This window comes from Ostrea edulis, chromosome 5 (assembly GCF_947568905.1).
Source record: "Ostrea edulis chromosome 5, xbOstEdul1.1, whole genome shotgun sequence".
NCBI lineage: Eukaryota > Metazoa > Mollusca > Bivalvia > Ostreida > Ostreidae > Ostrea > Ostrea edulis.
In genome coordinates, this window is record NC_079168.1 from 18,379,537 (window position 1) to 18,399,715 (window position 20,179).

General features: G+C 33.0%; 1 protein-coding gene across 1 annotated transcript; it reads left to right on the top strand.

The window, feature by feature from the left end:
• Positions 1-19: 19 nt before the first annotated feature.
• Positions 20-19,967, top strand: LOC125651410 (BRO1 domain-containing protein BROX-like). Its single transcript, XM_056166847.1, has 11 exons — positions 20-242; positions 552-755; positions 973-1,068; positions 1,858-1,930; positions 2,323-2,428; positions 5,254-5,343; positions 7,006-7,091; positions 8,285-8,366; positions 16,051-16,201; positions 18,012-18,171; positions 18,786-19,967. Exons 1-11 carry the CDS (start codon positions 142-144, stop codon positions 18,891-18,893), a joined length of 1,257 nt encoding a protein of 418 aa, XP_056022822.1. The 5' UTR covers positions 20-141; the 3' UTR covers positions 18,894-19,967.
• The last annotated feature ends 212 nt before the right edge of the window (positions 19,968-20,179 follow it).

The window sequence follows — 20,179 nt, forward strand, 5'->3', positions numbered from 1 at the left end:
TATTTACGATCGGGATCGGGATCGGTTAACAACTTTGTGATGAAAACAAAGATGGCGCTTTCGCAATAGATTTGACGATCGTAAAAATAAATCAAGATTACTGACTGCTTTAAATTTCTGGAGTGTTTTTAATCGCCAACCATGTCTTACTGGTTCCACAGAAACCCCCTCAAGGCCACAGCAAACATGACGTTTGAATTAGCAGGGGTATCAACTGACGACAAAAGTAGACAAATATTCGCGTAAGAAATTTCAGTGTCACTTCAGCTTATGACAATGACTCATGATGCTACGTCTAATATTAATGAAATAAACCTGTTCTGTGTACAAGTCAATACATTGAATATGTATCTATTGATAATATAATCGTGAAATTTATATGGCTTCATAAGTACACGATGATGAGAATGCTTTATACCAAACCAGAACTACATTGTAGCTCTATCAATATCATGTATGTGTAAGAAAAAATTAAATAGCATTTTAATTCTGTTTGATTCTCTCAAAATACATTTTTCACATTTGTAATGAAAATACCTCTTTTATAACAGCCAGATGCGACAAACCAGAAATAAGCTACTTGAGCTATTAACAGATCCAAACCATGATACACAGACGATGCAGAAGGCTGTCAGTGATTATTTCTCATTGCTTTTGGGTCTAATACAACCGTTTGAGGAGAATGAAAGTGAAAACAAACTTAGGAGGGCCATAAAATACAGATGGACAAACAGTTTACTTGGAAATGCTGTCAAGTATATAACATCATGCTGTCTATACATAAAATATGAATATAAAAACCAGATCAGACTGAATTTTCATTAACAAAGTTGTCTGCAAGTATAAATGAAATAGCAAAATGAAGTTATAGATTTCAAAATGACATGTGTGATAAAAGGATATTGAAAGAAATTCATGATTTACATGCTTGTCCACTGGGAATGCCAATATAGCCAATATTTTCAATTATAGAGAGCAACAGGATTCTGTTTATGAAGCTGCAAGTATGGCAATTAATGTGGGATTGTGGTACACGAAGCATGCCGCGAAGTTAGCAGCTAAGGAAGAGTAAGTATCGGTGACTTTTGTTGTACACTGCTATCTTCTCATGCCGTGCTTTTTATCTCATGATAATTTGGAGTCAGTAAAGTTTGAATGATTTTGGAAGACTGTACAAATTTGCATAATTGGTAAAGTTGATTAAATGCAAAAATTTTACCATGATTGAGTGTTAAATCTAGGATCGAGAGAGGGCACACATATCATATGTTCAAAAGGGCACTTTTCGTTGCGGTAAGACAATTTCGGGGCACTTTCATTGTATCATACTATGATAATAACGAATAGAATAATCATTTAGCCCCTTTAAAAGTTAATACCTGCTGCCTTGATTTTAAACTTTTCAATCAACCTTGTGAAATAAAGAACAATTCTTTATATTAATAAATATTTTTTTAAAAATTATAGAGAAAAAAGGGCATGGTGCAATTAAAAAAGGCATGGCGCCAGCCAAAAAGGGCATGGCGTGGTGCCATGCTAATTTGCTTTAGATTTAACACTAATGATTCCATTACTTAATATAATGATATCTCCATAATCCAAGCAACTTTGACTTTTATTTGTTGTATTCAGGTTTTAGTTTAGGCTTTAAAGTCAAGTTGAAAGGTTGATTCAGATTTGCACATCACAGTGCCTTTATCAAGAAATAAGAACAGTGAAACAGCATGGTCTATTATCAGATTATAGACAAAACATATGAACAAATATAAAGCATAAATTTTGTTTCAAGATGTAGTCAGATTTCAAATAGAAAAGATTTAAGAGTAATCTTGCTTACATGTATGAGTAAAATTGCAGACCAGATATGGAAGAGGCAAAAGAAGTTCACAAATGCTTAAAGATTGCAGCAGGGGTATTTACTTATGTCAAGGTAACCACAGTTTGCAAAAAATATGTATTATCAAATGAGGTATTTAAGAAAGTTGTAATTTTACGATAATTAACGGATTTAATATTTCTTGTTCCGCAATTATGAGTGGTATTTTGTTATTACATATTCCTTTCATCAAAATGCAGAAATCAAATTATGAAGGAATTAATCGGATTAAATGGGAAATTCATATTGCCAGTAAAATATATTATTTTCTACATCGATAAGGAAAAATTGAACATTGTATGTTTGATATGATTTATATTTTGGCTGTGAGCAATGATTTGTTCTATGTTTTGTTGTATTATTATGTATATGTTAAACATTGAATTCATGAAATGTTTTATATTGATGCTTCGATACAGTATTCTCTGTTTCTTGTAAAACTGTAGGATGATCTGATTGGACGCCTGTCTGACAACACAGAGAATGCAATCGACACAGACAGTCGTATTCTCGATGCCTACATTGGACAATGTACTGGAGAGGCTCAGGAAGGTAAATTTTTATGCTCCAAGATTAAAGATCAGGAACATGATTTTTACCCAGTCTTTCCACAAATTCAATTCAAGTCATAAATATAGAAGACAGAAGCTTCATATTTAATGATTGGTCAAGTCAAAGTTGTGTTTCATGCCATGAGGAAAGTCAAATGTCATGGCCAAAGGTTTTTGCAACTTCAGAATTTGGCCATGTTGAGGGGCATAGTTTCAATTACACATTGGTTTGTGATCAGTTAAGATTATTTGTATTTCTTATAGGAGTTATGAGATTGATCACTGTTCGTTATCTTCACCTTTCATTATTTTTAGAGCTTGTTTTGTTGAATGTGGTCAGTATGGTTTTTATGGCTTTGGGATCTAAGATTGGGCAGTTACTGTATATTGGTTTTGATCCTTTTGTTTGTTTGTCAACAACTTTAACCTCGGCTTTTAACTTTTGAACTGTTATGGTAAGAGATAGAGACTTCATATCTACAATAGTAGGTCTGATGAAAAGATTAACTTGAACTGACACCTCTGTGGTCACAGGATCAAAGGACATTGCCTTTTTTTTTTTTGGAAATAGATATTTACTTTCCTATCTATAATTGCTCGAGAAGGGTTTGGAATTATGTCATTTTTAATGCCATCATAACTGAAGATTCAGGGTTATATAGTTTTTAGCTCACCTGAGCTGAAAGCTCAAGTGAGCTTTTCTGATCACCCGTATTCCGGCGTCCGTCCGTCTGTCTGTCTGTAAACTTTTCACATTTTCAACTTCTTCTCAACAACCACTGGGCCAATTTCAACCAAAGTTGGCACAAAACATCCTTAGGTAAAGGGAATTCTAAATTGTTAAAATAAAGGGCCAGGCCACCTTCCAAGGGGAGATAATCAAGAAAAGGTAAAAATAGGGTAGGGTCATTAAAAAATCTTCTTCTCAAGAACCACTGAGCCAGAAAAGCTGAGATTTATATGAAAGCTTTCTTATATAATTCAGATTCTAAATTGTTAAAATCATGGCCCCCGGGGGTCGGATGGGGCCACAATAGGGGATCAAAGTTTTACATACAAATATATAGGGAAAATCTTTAAAAATCTTCTTCTCAAGAATCACTGAGCCAGAAAAGATGAAATTTATATGAAAGCTTCCTTATATAATGCAGATTCAAAATTGTTAAAATCATGGCCCCCGGGGGTCGGATGGGGCCACAATAGGGGGTCAAAGTTTTACATACAAATATATAGGAAAAATCTTCTTCCCAAGAACCAATGAGCCAGAAAAGCTGAGATTTATATGAAAGCTTCCTGATATAGTACAGATTCTAAATTGTTAAAATCATGGCCCCTGGGGATCGGATGGGGCCACAATAGGGGGTCAAAGTTTTTTGGTTTTTTTTTGTTTTTTTGTTTTTTTTGTGGTTGTTGATATAGTGCAGATTCAAGTTTGTTAAAATCATGGACCCCGGGGATTGGATGAGGCCTCAAGGGGGGCATCAAAGTTTTACATACAAATTTATAGGAAAAATCTTTTAAAATCTTCTCAAGAACCACTAAGCCAGAAAAGCTGAGGTTTATATGAAAGCTTCCTGATATAGTGCAGATTCTAAATTGTTAAGATCATGTCCCCTGGGGGTCGGATGGGGCCACAATAGGGGGTCAAAGTTTTACATACAAATATATAGGAAAAATCTTTAAAAATCTTCTTCCCAGAACCACTAAGCCAGAAAAGCTGAGATTTATATGAAAGCTTTCTGATATAGTGCAGATTCAGGTTTGTTAAAATCATGCCCCCTCTGGGGTAGGATGGGGCCACAATAGGGGATCAAAGTTTTACAAACAAATATATAGGGAAAATCTTTAAAAATCTTCTTCTCAAGAACCATTGGGCCAAAGAAGTTCACATTTACATGAAAGCTTTCTGACATAGTGTAGATTCAAGTTTGCAAAAACCATGGCCTCCAGGGGTAGGTTTGGGGCCATAATAGGGACTACGGTTTTACATGCAAATAGATATGGAAAATCTTCTGATATGGACCAAGGTGACTCAGGTGAGCGATGTGGCCAATGGGCCTCTTGTTTGTTCTGACCATCTGTCTGTTTGTTCGCAAAAAACTTTAACCTTGTCCATAACCTTTGAATGGCTAGTGATTGAGCTTTCACGTTTCACATGGGTATTCCTTGTGACAAGAGCTTTCTTTGGGTACCAGAATTACTTTGCTGGGAGATCTTGTTAACCATGTGTTTGTCTTATGAAAAGTCAGTCTGGGATTACCCTTAGGCATGGGCATGGTATCAGTTATCAAATATGTGGTTTCTATGCAGAAACTTAGAAGAAATTTTACTGACCATGGGTTATTTTAATGAAAAAGGTTTTTTTTTAGATTGCCTCTGGGGTCATGGTGTCGAAGGATATGACCTATATTTCAAAAAAAAAAAAATAGATATGTGGTTTTTCAGCAATGATTTGGAAGATTTTTTGTTTGGATGTTCACGTAGTCATAATGGGTTGCTTATCTGGTAATGCCTTAGAGGTCATGGGGTGTAAAAAACATGGTCAATGATGAAAAGGAGATAAATATTTTCCCAGCAATAACTTAAGAAATGCCTAGTTCTTTATATTTGCACCATGGATTGGTGGAATTAAAAGCTTGTCTGAGATTTCAGTGGTGGTCATGAGTCAATTGGCATAACCTCTATTACTAAGAATATATATTTAAAAGGTCTACATTAGGAATTTTCCTCAATCATGTGTCTAATAATATCATTTTGTTTCATATTTGAAAGTAATATCTAATATCAGATGCATGAATGGAGATAAACCTCAGAGTACTCTTTCAGTGACATTGGCCCGAGCTGTTGAAATGAAACATTCTGCCAGCTTGATAGCAGCTCTATCTCATGAGACATCTCAGCTGTATCAGAGAGCAGGTTAGTATTAAAGCTTTGTGGGAACTTTATATTTCATAAAGTTACTGTAAAGATGGTTGATGGTAGGCTATTTTTTCATGTTTTAGGGGTAGGGTGGTTTGAAGTTCAAGAAATGTACATTAACTACTTTTTATACAGTATTTCTCTAAATTGTATGTGTGCAGAATTCATAAAAGTAGAATTCTGGGGGGGTGGGGGGGTCTAAAAGCATTAAAGCAAAAGTGGTTTCAATGAAATTCTGAACAAAATTTTAACTTCAAACTCATTCCTATTCAAAATCAAAATTAAGAGATAATAAGAATTGTACATTCTACCAGATAGAAGAAGAAACAATTGAACATTTGTTTTGGGAATGTGATAGTGTTCAGCATTTCTTAAGAGAATTGAAGGTTGTTTTGAACAATAAACCAATCTTCAAATATTAATAACAAAAAATAATTTTATTTTTGGATGAAAAGAAAATTATACAAAATAACCTTGATCTTTGGCTGAGATATTATATCTACACTATGAAATGTAAAGGTAAGACACTGAATGTATATGTTGCGATTAATACTTTTTATGAAACTCGGCAACATATTGCATATAAAAATGATGAAAAAGATATGTTTGACACCTGCTGGAATCAATTATTTTATTGAGTGGTGCATATTATACCTTCGATAACTTATCATAAACATTTTGTAGTACAAGTTTCTTTGCAAAATGTATATAGATATATATACACTGTATGTATAAAAAAAAGATATAAAAAAAAGATTAAAGCAAAAGTGGAGAAAAAGGTGGCTTTTAACAAGTTTAGATATAAAAAATTCTAGCAAGTCAGCATCAGTAATCTTTAAGTGTCTTCAAGAAGTCAATGAATAATGATAGGATCTAACACATGTACACTGTATGGACTTGTATTTGAAATAGACAGCATTTTAACCCAATTATTACCTGTTCATATTATAAATGAAGTACCCATCATTTGAATATTTCTTTTTTCAATCTCTTAGAAGTATTCCCATTTTTTTTATTAATCTGTAAGTCATTATGAATACTGAGATAGATTTTAGAATGATTCCATTGTCACTATGTGATGTCATATGATGACTCATTCAACAGATGACATATTTTCGGAAAACAAAAAAAAATCTGGAATTTTACAAGAGTGGAAATACATCAGCAAAGAAATGGTGTTAAATAACAAACATGATGAAATCTATGGTGTTTGATAATGTGAAGAGATTAGTGCAAGATATGGTGTCAAGGACTTGGCCAGAAGAAATTGTTTACATTAATGGCCGCACAAATTGTTACTTCTCCTCAGTGGTCATGAGAGCAAATTACACAGGTGTATGTGTGTGGACAGGGTCTACTTTTGTGTCCAAATGGACCATGAGTCATAATTTATTATAACTAAAGAAAAATATAAATTCAAAATGAAATCCAGATTTTTTTGCACAACACTATACATGCATGAGCTTGTTCAGAGCATTGCTCTTATGAAACAGTTTTTTGAGTGAGGAATTACTTGGCAACACATTCAAAACAATGTCATATAGCCCCAACAATCATGTTTAAACTTATGAAATACTAGTAAATACATTTGTAGTCCCATCTTTTCCCAAATATTTTTTATGAAAGAATTCATTACTTCATATTTTGAATTTATTTCAGATGATGCACTTCAGAGTCTAGATATCAAAGTGGTTGGAAAGTGGAGGAAATACTTCCAGTTGAAGTGTGAATTTTACAAAGCTTACGTGAGTTTAATTCAGTGTGTGAATTTTACAAGGCTTACATGAGTTTATCAGTACCCAAGCTGAAGGAGACTGGTTGTGTGCAATCCATTCATCCTTCTGTCTGTCACAATTTAGTTTTCTTGACTTTTTATGCCTCCATAATTTAAGATTCGGGGGCATATAGTTTTTGGTCTGTCTGTTAGTCTGTCTGTCCACAAAAACTGTATCCTTGGTCATCATTTTGAATGGATGGTTATGGGGTTTTCATATTTCAGATGTGTATTTGTTATGACAAGACTTATGATTTTTTATTTCGAGACCTCTGAGTTTGGCCGTCAGTGTTTCACAAACACATCCTGTTTCATCCTGCCTTGGTTAAGATATGTGATTAAGATATGTGATTTACTAATGTATGTTTACAGATCAAGTCTAAGTTTTGTCACAGTTGATTGATTTTTACAAGATTTATAGAACATTGTGCTGAATATAGTTTTCTAGACTTTTTTCTAGCCTGCTTTATATAAGGAATCTGAAATTTGAGATGTGGTTACCCAATGAATAGATCCAGATCAAGTTATAGTTTTGTTATGGTTGACTTATTCCAACTAAAATTGTAAGACTTAGTTTCATAGTTGAATGAAGTTTTGAATTTTTGTTTTCCTGACTTTTTGCACCATGCTTTGATTTGGGAAGCTGAAATTTGCTTTGTGATTTACTGATGTCTGTTTACAGATCTAATTTAAGTTTCATAGTGGACTCATTTTTAGGAGATTTATAAGACTTTGTGTCAAATGTACTTTAGTATTCCAGACTTTTTTCTACAATGGTACAATATTTTTTCGAAGTGTTAGGGTTTAGTATTTACAAAGGATGATCATTCCAAATCTGAAGCAAACATTCTGATCGTTACATGTTTGATTGTTCAGAATATTGAAGGTGACACAGCAATAGAACTCCAGGCTGATGATGCAAATTAATTGTGCTTTGATTCGACAGTAAAGACATCTTTGTTTACAGTTGAATCTGGACATGTTTTGAATATGGAAATTATTAAAGAAAATGCAAAAAGGAATACAATTGAAATTTCAAACAAAACATGAACATGGCAATATGTATATAAACTTATGAAATTCTATTTTCCTGTGTTTTTAAAAAAAAAATTAAGTGTTAATTTAGTAGAGGAAAGAATTGATTTATTTTTCCTTGTGGAACAGGCTTACTGCTACCAAGGAGAGAATTTACTGGCTCAGGATAAATGTGGAGAGGCTGTCCGAGGACTTCAAGAAGGGGTCAAATGTAAGTAGGTCATAAGTAAACCATGAAACAACTTCAAATGTAAGTAGGTCATAAGTAAACCATGAAACAACTTCAAAAAAGACTTGTCAAAATTCTGCAACATGTACAATTTAAACAGGAATGTAGGTTTTTGAAATGGCAAATATATAATGTGATCTTTATAATTATTCTTAAAATAGAGGGAATATTATGTATATCAAACAATAGTTTAGGGGAAAGCAAAGAATTGACTCAGAAAAAAAGATGATTGTATCTAATTGTGACATCAAGAAAAAAATAGTTTAACAACCCAACCTCTCTCTCTCTCTCTCTCTCTCTCTCTCTCTCTCTCTCTCTCTCTCTCTGCTGTAATATTATGCTTTTTAATTATAACTGTCAGACACTATTTCAATCAGAAATAGCAATCGGGGGACATATGTGTTTGCATTTTGTTTTGTTTTAGGTAATTCCACCCCTCTAGAATTATAGGTTCAATCTTATATTTGATTGTTTATTCTTCAAATAATATATCTTAGTAACAAATAAAAATGATAAAATAAGTATGTTGCAGTATCAATAAATTTTTATCAATTAGCACACATATACCTGTTATCAACATCAGAAAATTGCAATTTTCCCTAAGGTGGCTCACTACACCCAGAAATAGTTTCTCAAATCAGTACAAATTGATTTAATCATAAAAGATATAATGACCTAATATATTAAGTATATATGCCAAAAAGGCAGAAAATATGCAAATTTGGATAAAAACATGATTTTCAAAAAAATTATTTCAACATATATGAACAAAAGACTCTGGCAGATTTGAACTCGAGATCTGCGGTTCACCGACCTAATGCTTTAACCACTGAACTACGATGATAGACAAACAAATTGACCGATACAAATAATTTCACAAAACATTTATATCGCTATCTTGTGACATAGTGTCATAAAAACTGGTTATAACGATAAAATAGTACTCATCACAATTTCATGAAACTGTTTCTTTGAAAAATATACAAAATGTTTGTGAAAAATAAAGGAAACCTATCGCATAATGGACTTGATAAATAATTTAATGAAAACAGAGTTATTGCCCTTGGATTTAATATTTTGAAACATATAATTGATTATTCATATATAGTTTAGACTTTTGAAATATGTTATGGTAATAGCAAGATTTATTACAATAACTATTGAAAAAGACTTAAACAAAATTTATAATCCTTTCATACATAAATCTTATTAAATCATTGACTTTGCAAAATCTGATGATGTCACATCAATTACCTTTAATAATTGCTTGTCTATTGGATTAGCTATTGTCTATGATACAAATATTGTTTACCATAAAAAAAATTATTTACTAGTATATAATTATGTAATATTTTCTGTGTACTATGCCAGAATAATAGTCAGAGTTTTGACACATATTTCGGCATAGTGCAGGCAAATTGTAACGTAATCATTGACTTTTGTGCCTCCAACATTTTTTTCAAAATATTAGGTTTTGGTATTTTACATTGTAATGGAGCAAAGGGTGATAATTCTGAATAGGTTTCCATTGTTGATAGGAATATTTTTAATGTGATATCGATTATCATATTAGGTTGTAACTCTGCTGGTGCATAATTATCAAAACTGGATGATAACTCATCATTTTTGTGTTAATCCAATATCTGGACATTAGGTTTTCTTATGACTGTTGTATTAGTGAGTGGTAAACTTTATTTCATACACAAAATTCATCTGTATTTGGAATAGTGATCCCATGACATAGTGGATTGCATGATCACTTGGCAAGCAATTGGTCCCAGGTTATCTAGCAACGGGTAACAGTACTTGACAACGGGTGATATTATAAAAAATTATCACATGCGTCAAATTTATGCGCGTACGGTTCGCCGTAGATTGTTAGACGACATTTGAACGTTTGTAATAAACGGGAATATCCGCATCGATATACGAAATATCGCATGACAGTGAAATGACATAAGTTTGTCTGCTTTCCTGTTTACATAACATTCAGTATAATAAAACAAATATTGCATGTAGTTGAGGGTGACATTGAAATTTTCACCCCTCAAGAAACCATTGTCAACCTCGGCTACGCCTCGGTTGACAATGGTTTTCTCAGGGTGAAAATTTTCAATGTTACCCTCAACTACATGCAATATTTATATAAGAGTATTCACACATTCACCTGAAGAGAAAATCAAAGTATTTTCACTGACAATGCAGAAACAAAATGCAATTTCTGACAGTTTGATGTTACTATATTATTATGAAGGCATGCTTATATAGTCATGACTATTTCCAGCTTCATACAACATTTATCTGAGTGTGTTTATTTATTTAATTTTTTTAACAGTTCTAAACAACAATATGCTGGTAAATAAAGGCATCATATTATAAAATCTAAAATAAAACAAAACAAAAAACAATATAAAAATCATGAAAAACTGCTTCACTCTTATTTTCCAATGTTCTAAATTATTGAATCTCATGATTCAACATCTGTAAATCATAAAGAAGTCATTGAATCTGCAATGTTTCACAATTTACGAGGAACCAATTAAAAATGGGTCGAAAAAAGAAATCTTTTTCAGGTATAGACCTGCACAGATAAACAGATCGATAAAGAAGGAAAGCTGATAGTTATATTATATATAAAATAGGTTTGAAATCACGTGTCTATATAGCCTAAAGATACAGTTCACGGAGGAAGCGAACATAAGAGTTGTCTTTCTTGTTTTAAAGGCCAATTTTTTTTTTAAAGTTTTATGTTATGATGTATAATCTTAAATAAAAAAAATTTTAAATTTCATGCAAGAATACTAAACTTAGATAATATTTCTGACTGACATAGAATTTGCACAGTATAAGATGATTTTTGTTTCCCTAAATACATTTATGAAGACAAGAAACTGTTTTCATATGTTACTTCCAATATTATATATTTGTTGAATGATCAATTTTGAATTGCTTTATGGAAATAATTATTACGAATAATTTAATACTTAAATTTTGACTCCTCTGCACATAGTAGGGGTGAAATTTAGAATGTTGAAAGTTAATTACAATTTATATCCTGAGGTAAGGGATCATAATGTGGAAAACTGATTTGATTGCTGGAGTCAAAGCAATACAAGATATGAATATATGTAGCAATGTTAATAAATAATTTGTGTTCTTCACATTTTCTGTGTTATTAGCGTTAATCTGGTTATCTATGATTTCGCAAATGTGGTTATTTATGGAGATAATTTTTTTTAGTAATAATTTAGTGTGTTTCTTGAATATGCATGAAAATGCCTATAATTTCATTTTGTGCCTTTTTGGCCAAAGAAATTATTTTAAAAAATACTACCGATAATACTGAAAAAAAAGATTTATTAAAACCAATTCTTGGTCCTTGAGGACATATAGTGCATTACGCTATAAAACTTCAGAGAAAAAGAGAGGAAAACTTCAAATTGAAAGCGTGAACATGACAGGAGGGGGGGGGGGGGGGACCTTTAAGTAGCAGTTGAGGATTGTAATTGTTTAAAGATAACAATGAAGTATGAAATCTATTAGGTAACCAGAGTCACTCACTCGCTTGATAACTACCCTTCTTTTCAAAGTTGGTATGAAGCATCTTAGGGGGGGGGGGAGGGGGGGGGGCATAAATTGTAAATTTCAGGGCTCACGCATCCCCCAGGCGTAGTCCTGAGCAGGACAAAAAGCCTCGGGTGACAGGTAAGGCTTGAGGCCTGTCAGCCTCTTGTATTACATTCCTGTACGTATCATACCATTTTCAATTTTTTTTCGGAAATTATGTGCTTTCATTCTAAATTTACATATAATCACTCTTTGTTAAAAACTTTTTAAAAATAAATACTTTCAATTTCAAACAATCTTCTCTTTCCTTAACCAGATTTTTTTAAAAAAAACCATCTGTAATACATCTTTTTAAAAAAAAAATTCTAGAGTTTATAAATATTAGTTGCATTGACAACATATTTTGACCCAATTTTGCAAATGATGAATATGCACAACTTTCAGATTCATAGTATCCCAATGATTGATATGTTCATTCATTAACACAGGTGCTTTTAGACGGGACTTACGGCATCCTCCTTGTATTTTTTAATGTGATCCTATCATTGGTGATATGACATTTTTAAAAATGGTTTTTATGTGAGATTTGTGTATTCCATTGTAAGGAATACACTCAGAAGTTACATATTTTATCAAAAATACACCTGAAATATAAGGCTGAAACTATTCACCGAAATATCAATACTGTTCAATATAAACGCTCGATTCAATGTTTGATTCATTGCCTCGATTTTTGATTCGATACATTTAATACAAACGGGTTCAGTAAAATACATCAGGCTCAGCCTGTGCTTATTATTTTTACCTGCATGAGGGACAAAATAGTGCTGAGTAAAGTTCAGAATGTTGTTTGCCTTGAGGTTGGTGAAAATAATAATATACAGTTATTGACTGGGTTCGAGGACAACAGCTGTTTTGTTTGACCCGAGGACGGATCTGTTGCCCGAAGCCGTAGGCTGAGGGCAACAGATCCGTTCGAGGGTCAAACAAAACAGCTGTTGTCCGAGGACCCAGTCTATAACTGTTTTGTTATACACCTTAATTTTTAGGCTGTTTTACTAACACATAGTTTGTTGATTGTGTACGTTTATCAACGTATCCACTAGTGTAAAAGAAAACATGCCCAATATCATTACCGAAGTATGAAAGATCGGAAGATATAAATAAATCAATTAACGTTTATTACTCATGAATTTTCACAATATATATGTAAATATAACAATAAGGTCCATGTGAACAAAAACTACAGAAGCTGATTCTATTCTGGGGTTGAAATTTCAGGGTGTGTTTGTAATCATTAGCTTTTTAACTTTTAGGTTTTTTCCACCATAGTCATTAATAACGACTGAACAGTTATTAAAACTATTTTGGACAAACATTTTCTTTCGAAACGCACATGATTTGGTTATTGACGGTGCTAGGCTCAGGAATGTTAGACTCAATCTCTACCCAGAGTTATCGTTCCCGCTACGCTCCACTAATACCTCTGTCAACGTCTAAAAAGTTATATCAAAACATACAAAAACTAACTTAGCATATCGAACTGTAATGATAATATCTGAGCAAATCAAACACTTCTCTGATTTTTTTTAAAATCAGAAGATGGTAAATATGAGACACCTGAGCGAATTAGAAGGTTTATATAAATATTCATTCATTCAATAATACTAGTATAATCATGGAATTCGTTGTTTTTGTGAACCTACTTAAAGATTTAAAGCATAAAACTTAAACTTATAAAATTATTATCCATGATGCTATAGGTATAGGTAAGTTTTGCCAAGAATCTTGACATTTAGACGTTGACAGAGGTGTTGTAGCGCAGCGTAATGTGCCCTCTGGTGAGAGATTGTGTTAGACTGTGCAACGGTTGAATTCTGTTCAAGCACAGAAACCATCATATTGTTTAATTCCTGACTATCTATTTCTAGAAAGTCAACATTTTCTAAATTCGCATTATCAGAGCTTGTAGCAGTGATCACTTCTGGAGCTGGTGCTGTCTGTGGGATTACTTGTTCTGCCAATGCGTTAGACATTTCGCGTTTCTTTTTCTCCCGTGCTTTTGAGACGTAATGTTTTAAACTTGTTTCCGATTTATGTTTTGAGACAGTCATAATATGCCTCCCTTCATACCCACTTTCATCCAGAAGAGTTATGCAGGTAGCCCTAATGCAGTGATTACTGTACACTTTAGAAAGATCTGCTTGTTTACTTATATTCTGCATCATTTGGCCGAGGGAGTTCTTGCCCAGAACCATGTTGTCATACCAAATCGATGGATCCTCACTTTCAGCTTGAAAACTCTTGGGCCGTTGCCATAAGAAATGACAACCTGGATTTAATTTCGTCAGGTATTTCTCGAAGCTTAGAACAGGGCAGTGTGGGGTTCCTAGAATAAAATTAAACTAAAATCAGTTTTTAAAAAAATACTTCTCTACAATTATTAAGTTCATAAAAATAAGATTAAGACAAGACAGAAAACTTTCTGAATGATATAACTATCTAGATCACACAAAGCAAAATGAAATTAATATTGGTTTCAAGTGTGCAACAAGTGAAATATACATGCCACGATATATATCTGGAAAAATGTTGTTAATCTCTATTTTATGGACGTCAATCGCCTGTGAAACGTGTTGAAATGGCCCTAAGTATAACACTGATTCATATAAATTTTTACTAGTTTCTTACCTGGTTTTTTGTACATCCTACCACCACCATCATCCACATCATCTGTTCCACCCTGGTGATTTTTAGTGAGCCTTGGTTTCACGTTCACTACATATCTCCTCCCACTAGCACCAGTGTTTACTACAAAATCTTCTTTGATCATATTGCGAAGGTTTTCCCTTCCGCGGTTACACAAAAACATCATCAGTTCAAAAAACACCTTAAATTGCAGAGATTTAGGGTCTTTAGTCGATAAAGTATCGGTTGAATACAATTTTCTTATATCTTCCTCGGAAATAATTTCCTTATGTTTGCTTTCACCACCCCCTTCCATTTTCAGCTTTTTCAAACAAGCATGAAAAATTTTGTTGGCCTCCTTGAATCTGTCGTCATTTAAAATGTCAAATTTGTGCGTTTTTTCAAATGTTTTCTGTAAACCGTACCTGAGAGAAATCATTGTTTTCTTAGCATAAGGCTCTCCATTGCGATTTCTGACGTTACAATAACATTTCTTCAGAACAAGAGCCAATTCTTCGGCAGGTATATCTTGTATATCATCGTAATTCCGTTGAAGCATTTCGTTGATATATTGTTCAAAAATATTTTTCGCAATTTTGATAACATTTTTCGTATTCCTGCTTTCCGTTTGATCTAATAGAGTCTGTATCTCATCATCACTAAAATTAGTAAACCTCGCCATTACGTAAAAACAGCAGACTGATAATCACGTGACTTGCGTAGCCAATAGAAATAGAGCAGACTATTGCCCGGTCAACAGTTCGAAAACTATTGACCGGTCAATAGACCACGAGTGTGAGACTTGATTTAACAGTTGAAATGTTCGTTTTAGATTGTATTAGTTTTATATAGGGAAAAAATTAAAGTGTATAACAATGCACTTTTATCAGTTTAAACTACAGAGCCAACAGGTATCTTACCATTTGGCATGTTGGAAACATTTTCCTTTTAAAATTAAGATTTTGATTCTTAGTAATTAAATTTTTCTTCGATGTTATTATTGGTTTCTTCTGTAAATTGTATTGTATTAAAAATATTGAATCCTGGCATAAGTATTGCAATATGTATCATATCATGAAGGGGGCGTATCGTTTCAGCCCTACTGAAATACCCAAGGAATTGAACATTCAAAAATACAAAAAGAGATTTACCTGTACATAAGCACCTGTGTATTTTAAGAGCTTTGACAACACAAAGTAAATAATGTCTTCATTTGTCTTCGGGGTGAGGAGAGTTTGGCACAGTTACCTCTGTTTGTTTGTGTTACAGTTTTCTTGTCACAAATTGTCTTTAAAAAATTATAACTTTATTCACTTTTTTGGAATGTGTTTTGTGATCTGAAAGTATGCCCTGTTTTCTCTGTCCGTTTCCTGTGTAGTACGTGTGCATTTATTGTGTACTTTTATTCCAGGTTATGAAAAGTCTGAGGCACTGTGCAGGGAATATGCCAGTACCAAAGGTCTGGGGACATTTGCCAGGCCTGCAAATCACCTGTTCTTCAGGAAATTGGGACCAGTTTTAAAAAGAACATTGGAAAAATGTGAAAGAGAGAATGGAATGATGTAAGTAAATTTTTACAGACTATAGTGAATGGTACTTATCTTATTTTCAAAGGTATAATTGTTAATTTTGTTCAAATATCGAAGATGAAGATGAGAAACTATCTTTAAAAATCATCCTAGCTAGTCTACCATTTTCAACACTTGTTTGCAAGTGTCCTCATACAGTGTGAAATTAAGTTTATTTACATCATGACTTGAGGAAAAATTGGAGCCAAACTAGGTATTTAGAGGAAAGATCTATCCAATATGTTAGATTAATATGTAAATCACCTAAGTTATACAGATGTAGATTTCTTTAAATCACCCCATCCCCCTAATGCCAGGACAGGGCAGCCAAAGGGGTTCAAAATATTGAATAGAGACATTGAGAAAAAATATTTGAAGAACAAGAGTAAAATGTATTATTGAGGCCAAGGTGACCGAGGGACACAATTAGAGTTTGGTTGTACATTGGAATGTATATTCATTTATAGGTACATAATGAGGAGAAAAAATTTAATATCATCTTCTCAAGAACGACAAGAGTAAAGTATGAATATGGATGCCTTGTCTGTTAGTGTGGATACAGGTTTGTTCACACCATGACTTTTAGGATATAGGCACAACATGGGTTAATCAAGTTTGAAATATGTTGTGAATTTCTATACCCTGCTATGGAATGGTCGGGGTATTTAGTGTTACCCCTTTCTATCTGTCATTCTGTCATAGTCAGTTTTCCAGACTTTTTGATGAGGTGCAGATAATGAACTGAATTTTGGTACATCTCTTTACATTTCATGTCATATCAATGTATTGTTGTCTAAGTTGTTGCCCTTGGACTATAAAAATTCTTAGTTATTCCGTTGGGGTTTTTTTTTTCTGAACTTTTTTTTTTTTGGCTGTGGTATTAGATGATAAGCTGCTTTTTATATTGATGACTTACAGATAAAGTTCAAGTCTTGTTGATTGGCTTTGAAAATTTTCGATTATTCACTTTTCCAGACTTTTTTTTGCTGTGTTTGTAAAAAATAAGCTGATTTTTGGTTTGTCTCTTGATGTTGATGACGTGCAGATAAGTTCAAGTTTCATGTCAGTTGACCTATTTTCACCAAAATTTTGCAAATTTCTAATCATATTCTCAGTTTTCTGAACTTTGTTTTGCTGTGTAGCTATTGAGTTAATTTTGATATGTTTCTATATTGATAACTTACAGATCAAGGTTGAGTTTCATGTCTGCAATCACCAAAGATTTTACTCTTAGACTTTATATAATTTTTACTACATGTACAATGTATTTGAAAATGTTTTCTGAACTTTTTGCTGATGTTCTTTAAGATGATAAGCAGATGTACATGGTATATATACCATTGATAGAAATTGTCATTTTATTGTCACCGTGGTCATTGTGTAGTAATGTTCTCCTGTAACAATTACACAGGTAACTAGCATCATACAACTCCCCAGCAGTAAAGTTCTAATACAAATAAAAATCTTCACTCCAAAAATGAATGCATGGAAATTAATAATGTTTTGAATAAAAATATCCATGTCTTCCTGTGAGGACCCGGGTTAGAATAGGTCCTCAGTACCTGTTGCTTGTCGTAGACGGCGACTGATCCTTCAGATGAGACAGCAAAAACCAAGGTCCCATGTCACAGCAGGTGAGATCCCTCCCTGCTCAAAGGCCATAAGCGGAGATCATAGGGCGAAATTTTGCAGCCCTTCACCGGCAGAGGTCACGTGACGTCTCCATATGAGTGAAATATTCTCAAGAGGGATGTTAAACAATATTCTATCAATCAATCAATCATGTCTTCCTTATTTAATACAGTTACCACCAGAAAGTGGCATATGATCCACCTATTCTAGAACTCAAAGCAACCTACGGATTAGCGGCCCCAGAGCCCTTTACAGCACCAGCACTTAATCCTCTCTGGAGCAAAGAGGTTTACACAAAGATGAATTCTAAAATGGCACCAAAGCCAGAAAATGTAAGTATGTCTTGTTTAGACCTGTGGATTTTTGTGAAAAGTCATGTGTATCATCTCATCATATAGAGCTATATCTGATGTAGTGTATCATCTCATCATATAGACCTATATCTGATGTAGTGTATCATCTCATCATATAGACCTATATTTGTATCATCTCATCATATAGAACTATATCTGTATCATCTCATCATATAGATCTATATCTGATGTAGTGTATCATCTCATCATATAGACCTATATCTGATGTAGTGTATCATCTCATCATATAGACCTATATTTGTATCATCTCATCATATAGACCTATATCTGATGTAGTGTATCATCTCATCATATAGACCATCATCTGATGTAGTGTATCATCTCATCATATAGATCTATATCTGATGTAGTGTATCATCTCATCATATAGATCTATATCTGATGTAGCTCCACTGCCTGTACAGGTTACTGGGGTATTTTAATGGAATAGATATGTAGTGGGTTGGGTTTGTCTTACTCTCTTAATAGTCTTAATAGAAAGAGTTCATGAAAATTGATAAATTTGCATTTAATTCAAAATATTAAATTTTGTACTGTTGATTAAGAATGATTCATTTTTAATTTGATTGTAGGACAAGGAAAAGAAGGATAAGCCCACAGAACTGCCCCCCGTTAAAGAAAAGGAGACACCCATGTCCGAGAAGGATCCAGGGAACTTCAGTGGCTGTGTTCTATCTTAGGACGTACTGTACATAATATGGCGAAATATCCTGTATTCAGTTGTCTAATGAAATATGTTTTTGATCAAATATTCATTATTTAATACGTAGATTAAGAAATATAAATGGTAAATTCATTTGGAAAGTCGGTTTCGGTTTGGTCTGATGAGTTCTGATTTTCAACTTGTGCATGGAGGAGTTTTATGAACAAATATATTCTGTAGATGTTTTTTTTTTCTGCAAACTTCTCATAAAAGAATAAGTTTTTATTCTGCGGAGGTAGATTGGTATGCGCACTGGTAGTGACTGAATAATATGTAAAAAGTATGTGATGATGCAGCTACCATTATTGTACTGTACAGTGTATGTAAGCTGTTTTCTTTGTTTTCCAGGATTGCAAGTCTTTCATTGTTTCATATATAGTCATTAATATATCTCGTATGACCCATGTAATTACAATCATATCATCTTGTACATACTTGTATGCAAACGGCAATTAAATCTTACCATTGTTATAGGTAGTTGGACACCATTAGACTCAGCACAATGTATTCAGACATGACATATCTGTTGTCAAGAACTAGAGCACACATGTTGTGTGGATTTTAATGTACTGCTACATGTATTCCATGTTAAATACACTTTTATGTGAAAACATTCATCTTTAGATTTTGCCATGATGTTTGTTGCTGATTTGTATTGTTGCCATATTTGGACATAATTGTAAAATGTACAAGATGAATGTTGTATAAATTATGTTTTGAGATAGGAACTGTTCATTAATTTCATTTCTATTAATATTGCCTGCAGTCAGAAATATTTCTACATTTATGAAATGTATTTTTGTTATTGTCTGATAGTTTTTTGCACCGTAAAAGAGAATAAAACTGTATCTGAAAAATACATGTAACAAACCCCAAATTTAGATGATTATTTACACAAAATCTATATGAAATAATGTTTTTGTTAGTGAATTTATTTTATAAAATTCTTATCAACAATAACAAGACACTCCTACCATATATTTGGAGTTTTAAAACCCTTTGTCTATTTGGTTTATTATTTATAGTTTGAATAAACTGCATGGTAGAAGTATGTGGTCTTCTTTTTGTTCAAGTTCTTTAGTTACATTATGTTGAATATAATTCATTCATTTCTGAGTGAAAAGAGGATTTCTTTGATAACATGCTCTATAGAAACCTCTGTTCTAGATAATCTGTTCTATACAGACTAACAGGGACCTCTGTTCTAGATAATCTGTTCTATACAGACTAACAGGGACCTCTGTTCTAGATAATCTGTTCTAT

Coding starts and splice junctions, on each gene's coding strand:
- LOC125651410 (XM_056166847.1), top strand. CDS start 142: ATGTCTTACTGGTTCCACAGAAACCCCCTCAAGGCCACAGCAAACATG. Junction 243..551: donor AAAAGTAGACAAATATTCGC/GTAAGAAATTTC, acceptor CTTTTATAACAG/CCAGATGCGACAAACCAGAA. Junction 5,344..7,005: donor TCAGCTGTATCAGAGAGCAG/GTTAGTATTAAA, acceptor AATTTATTTCAG/ATGATGCACTTCAGAGTCTA.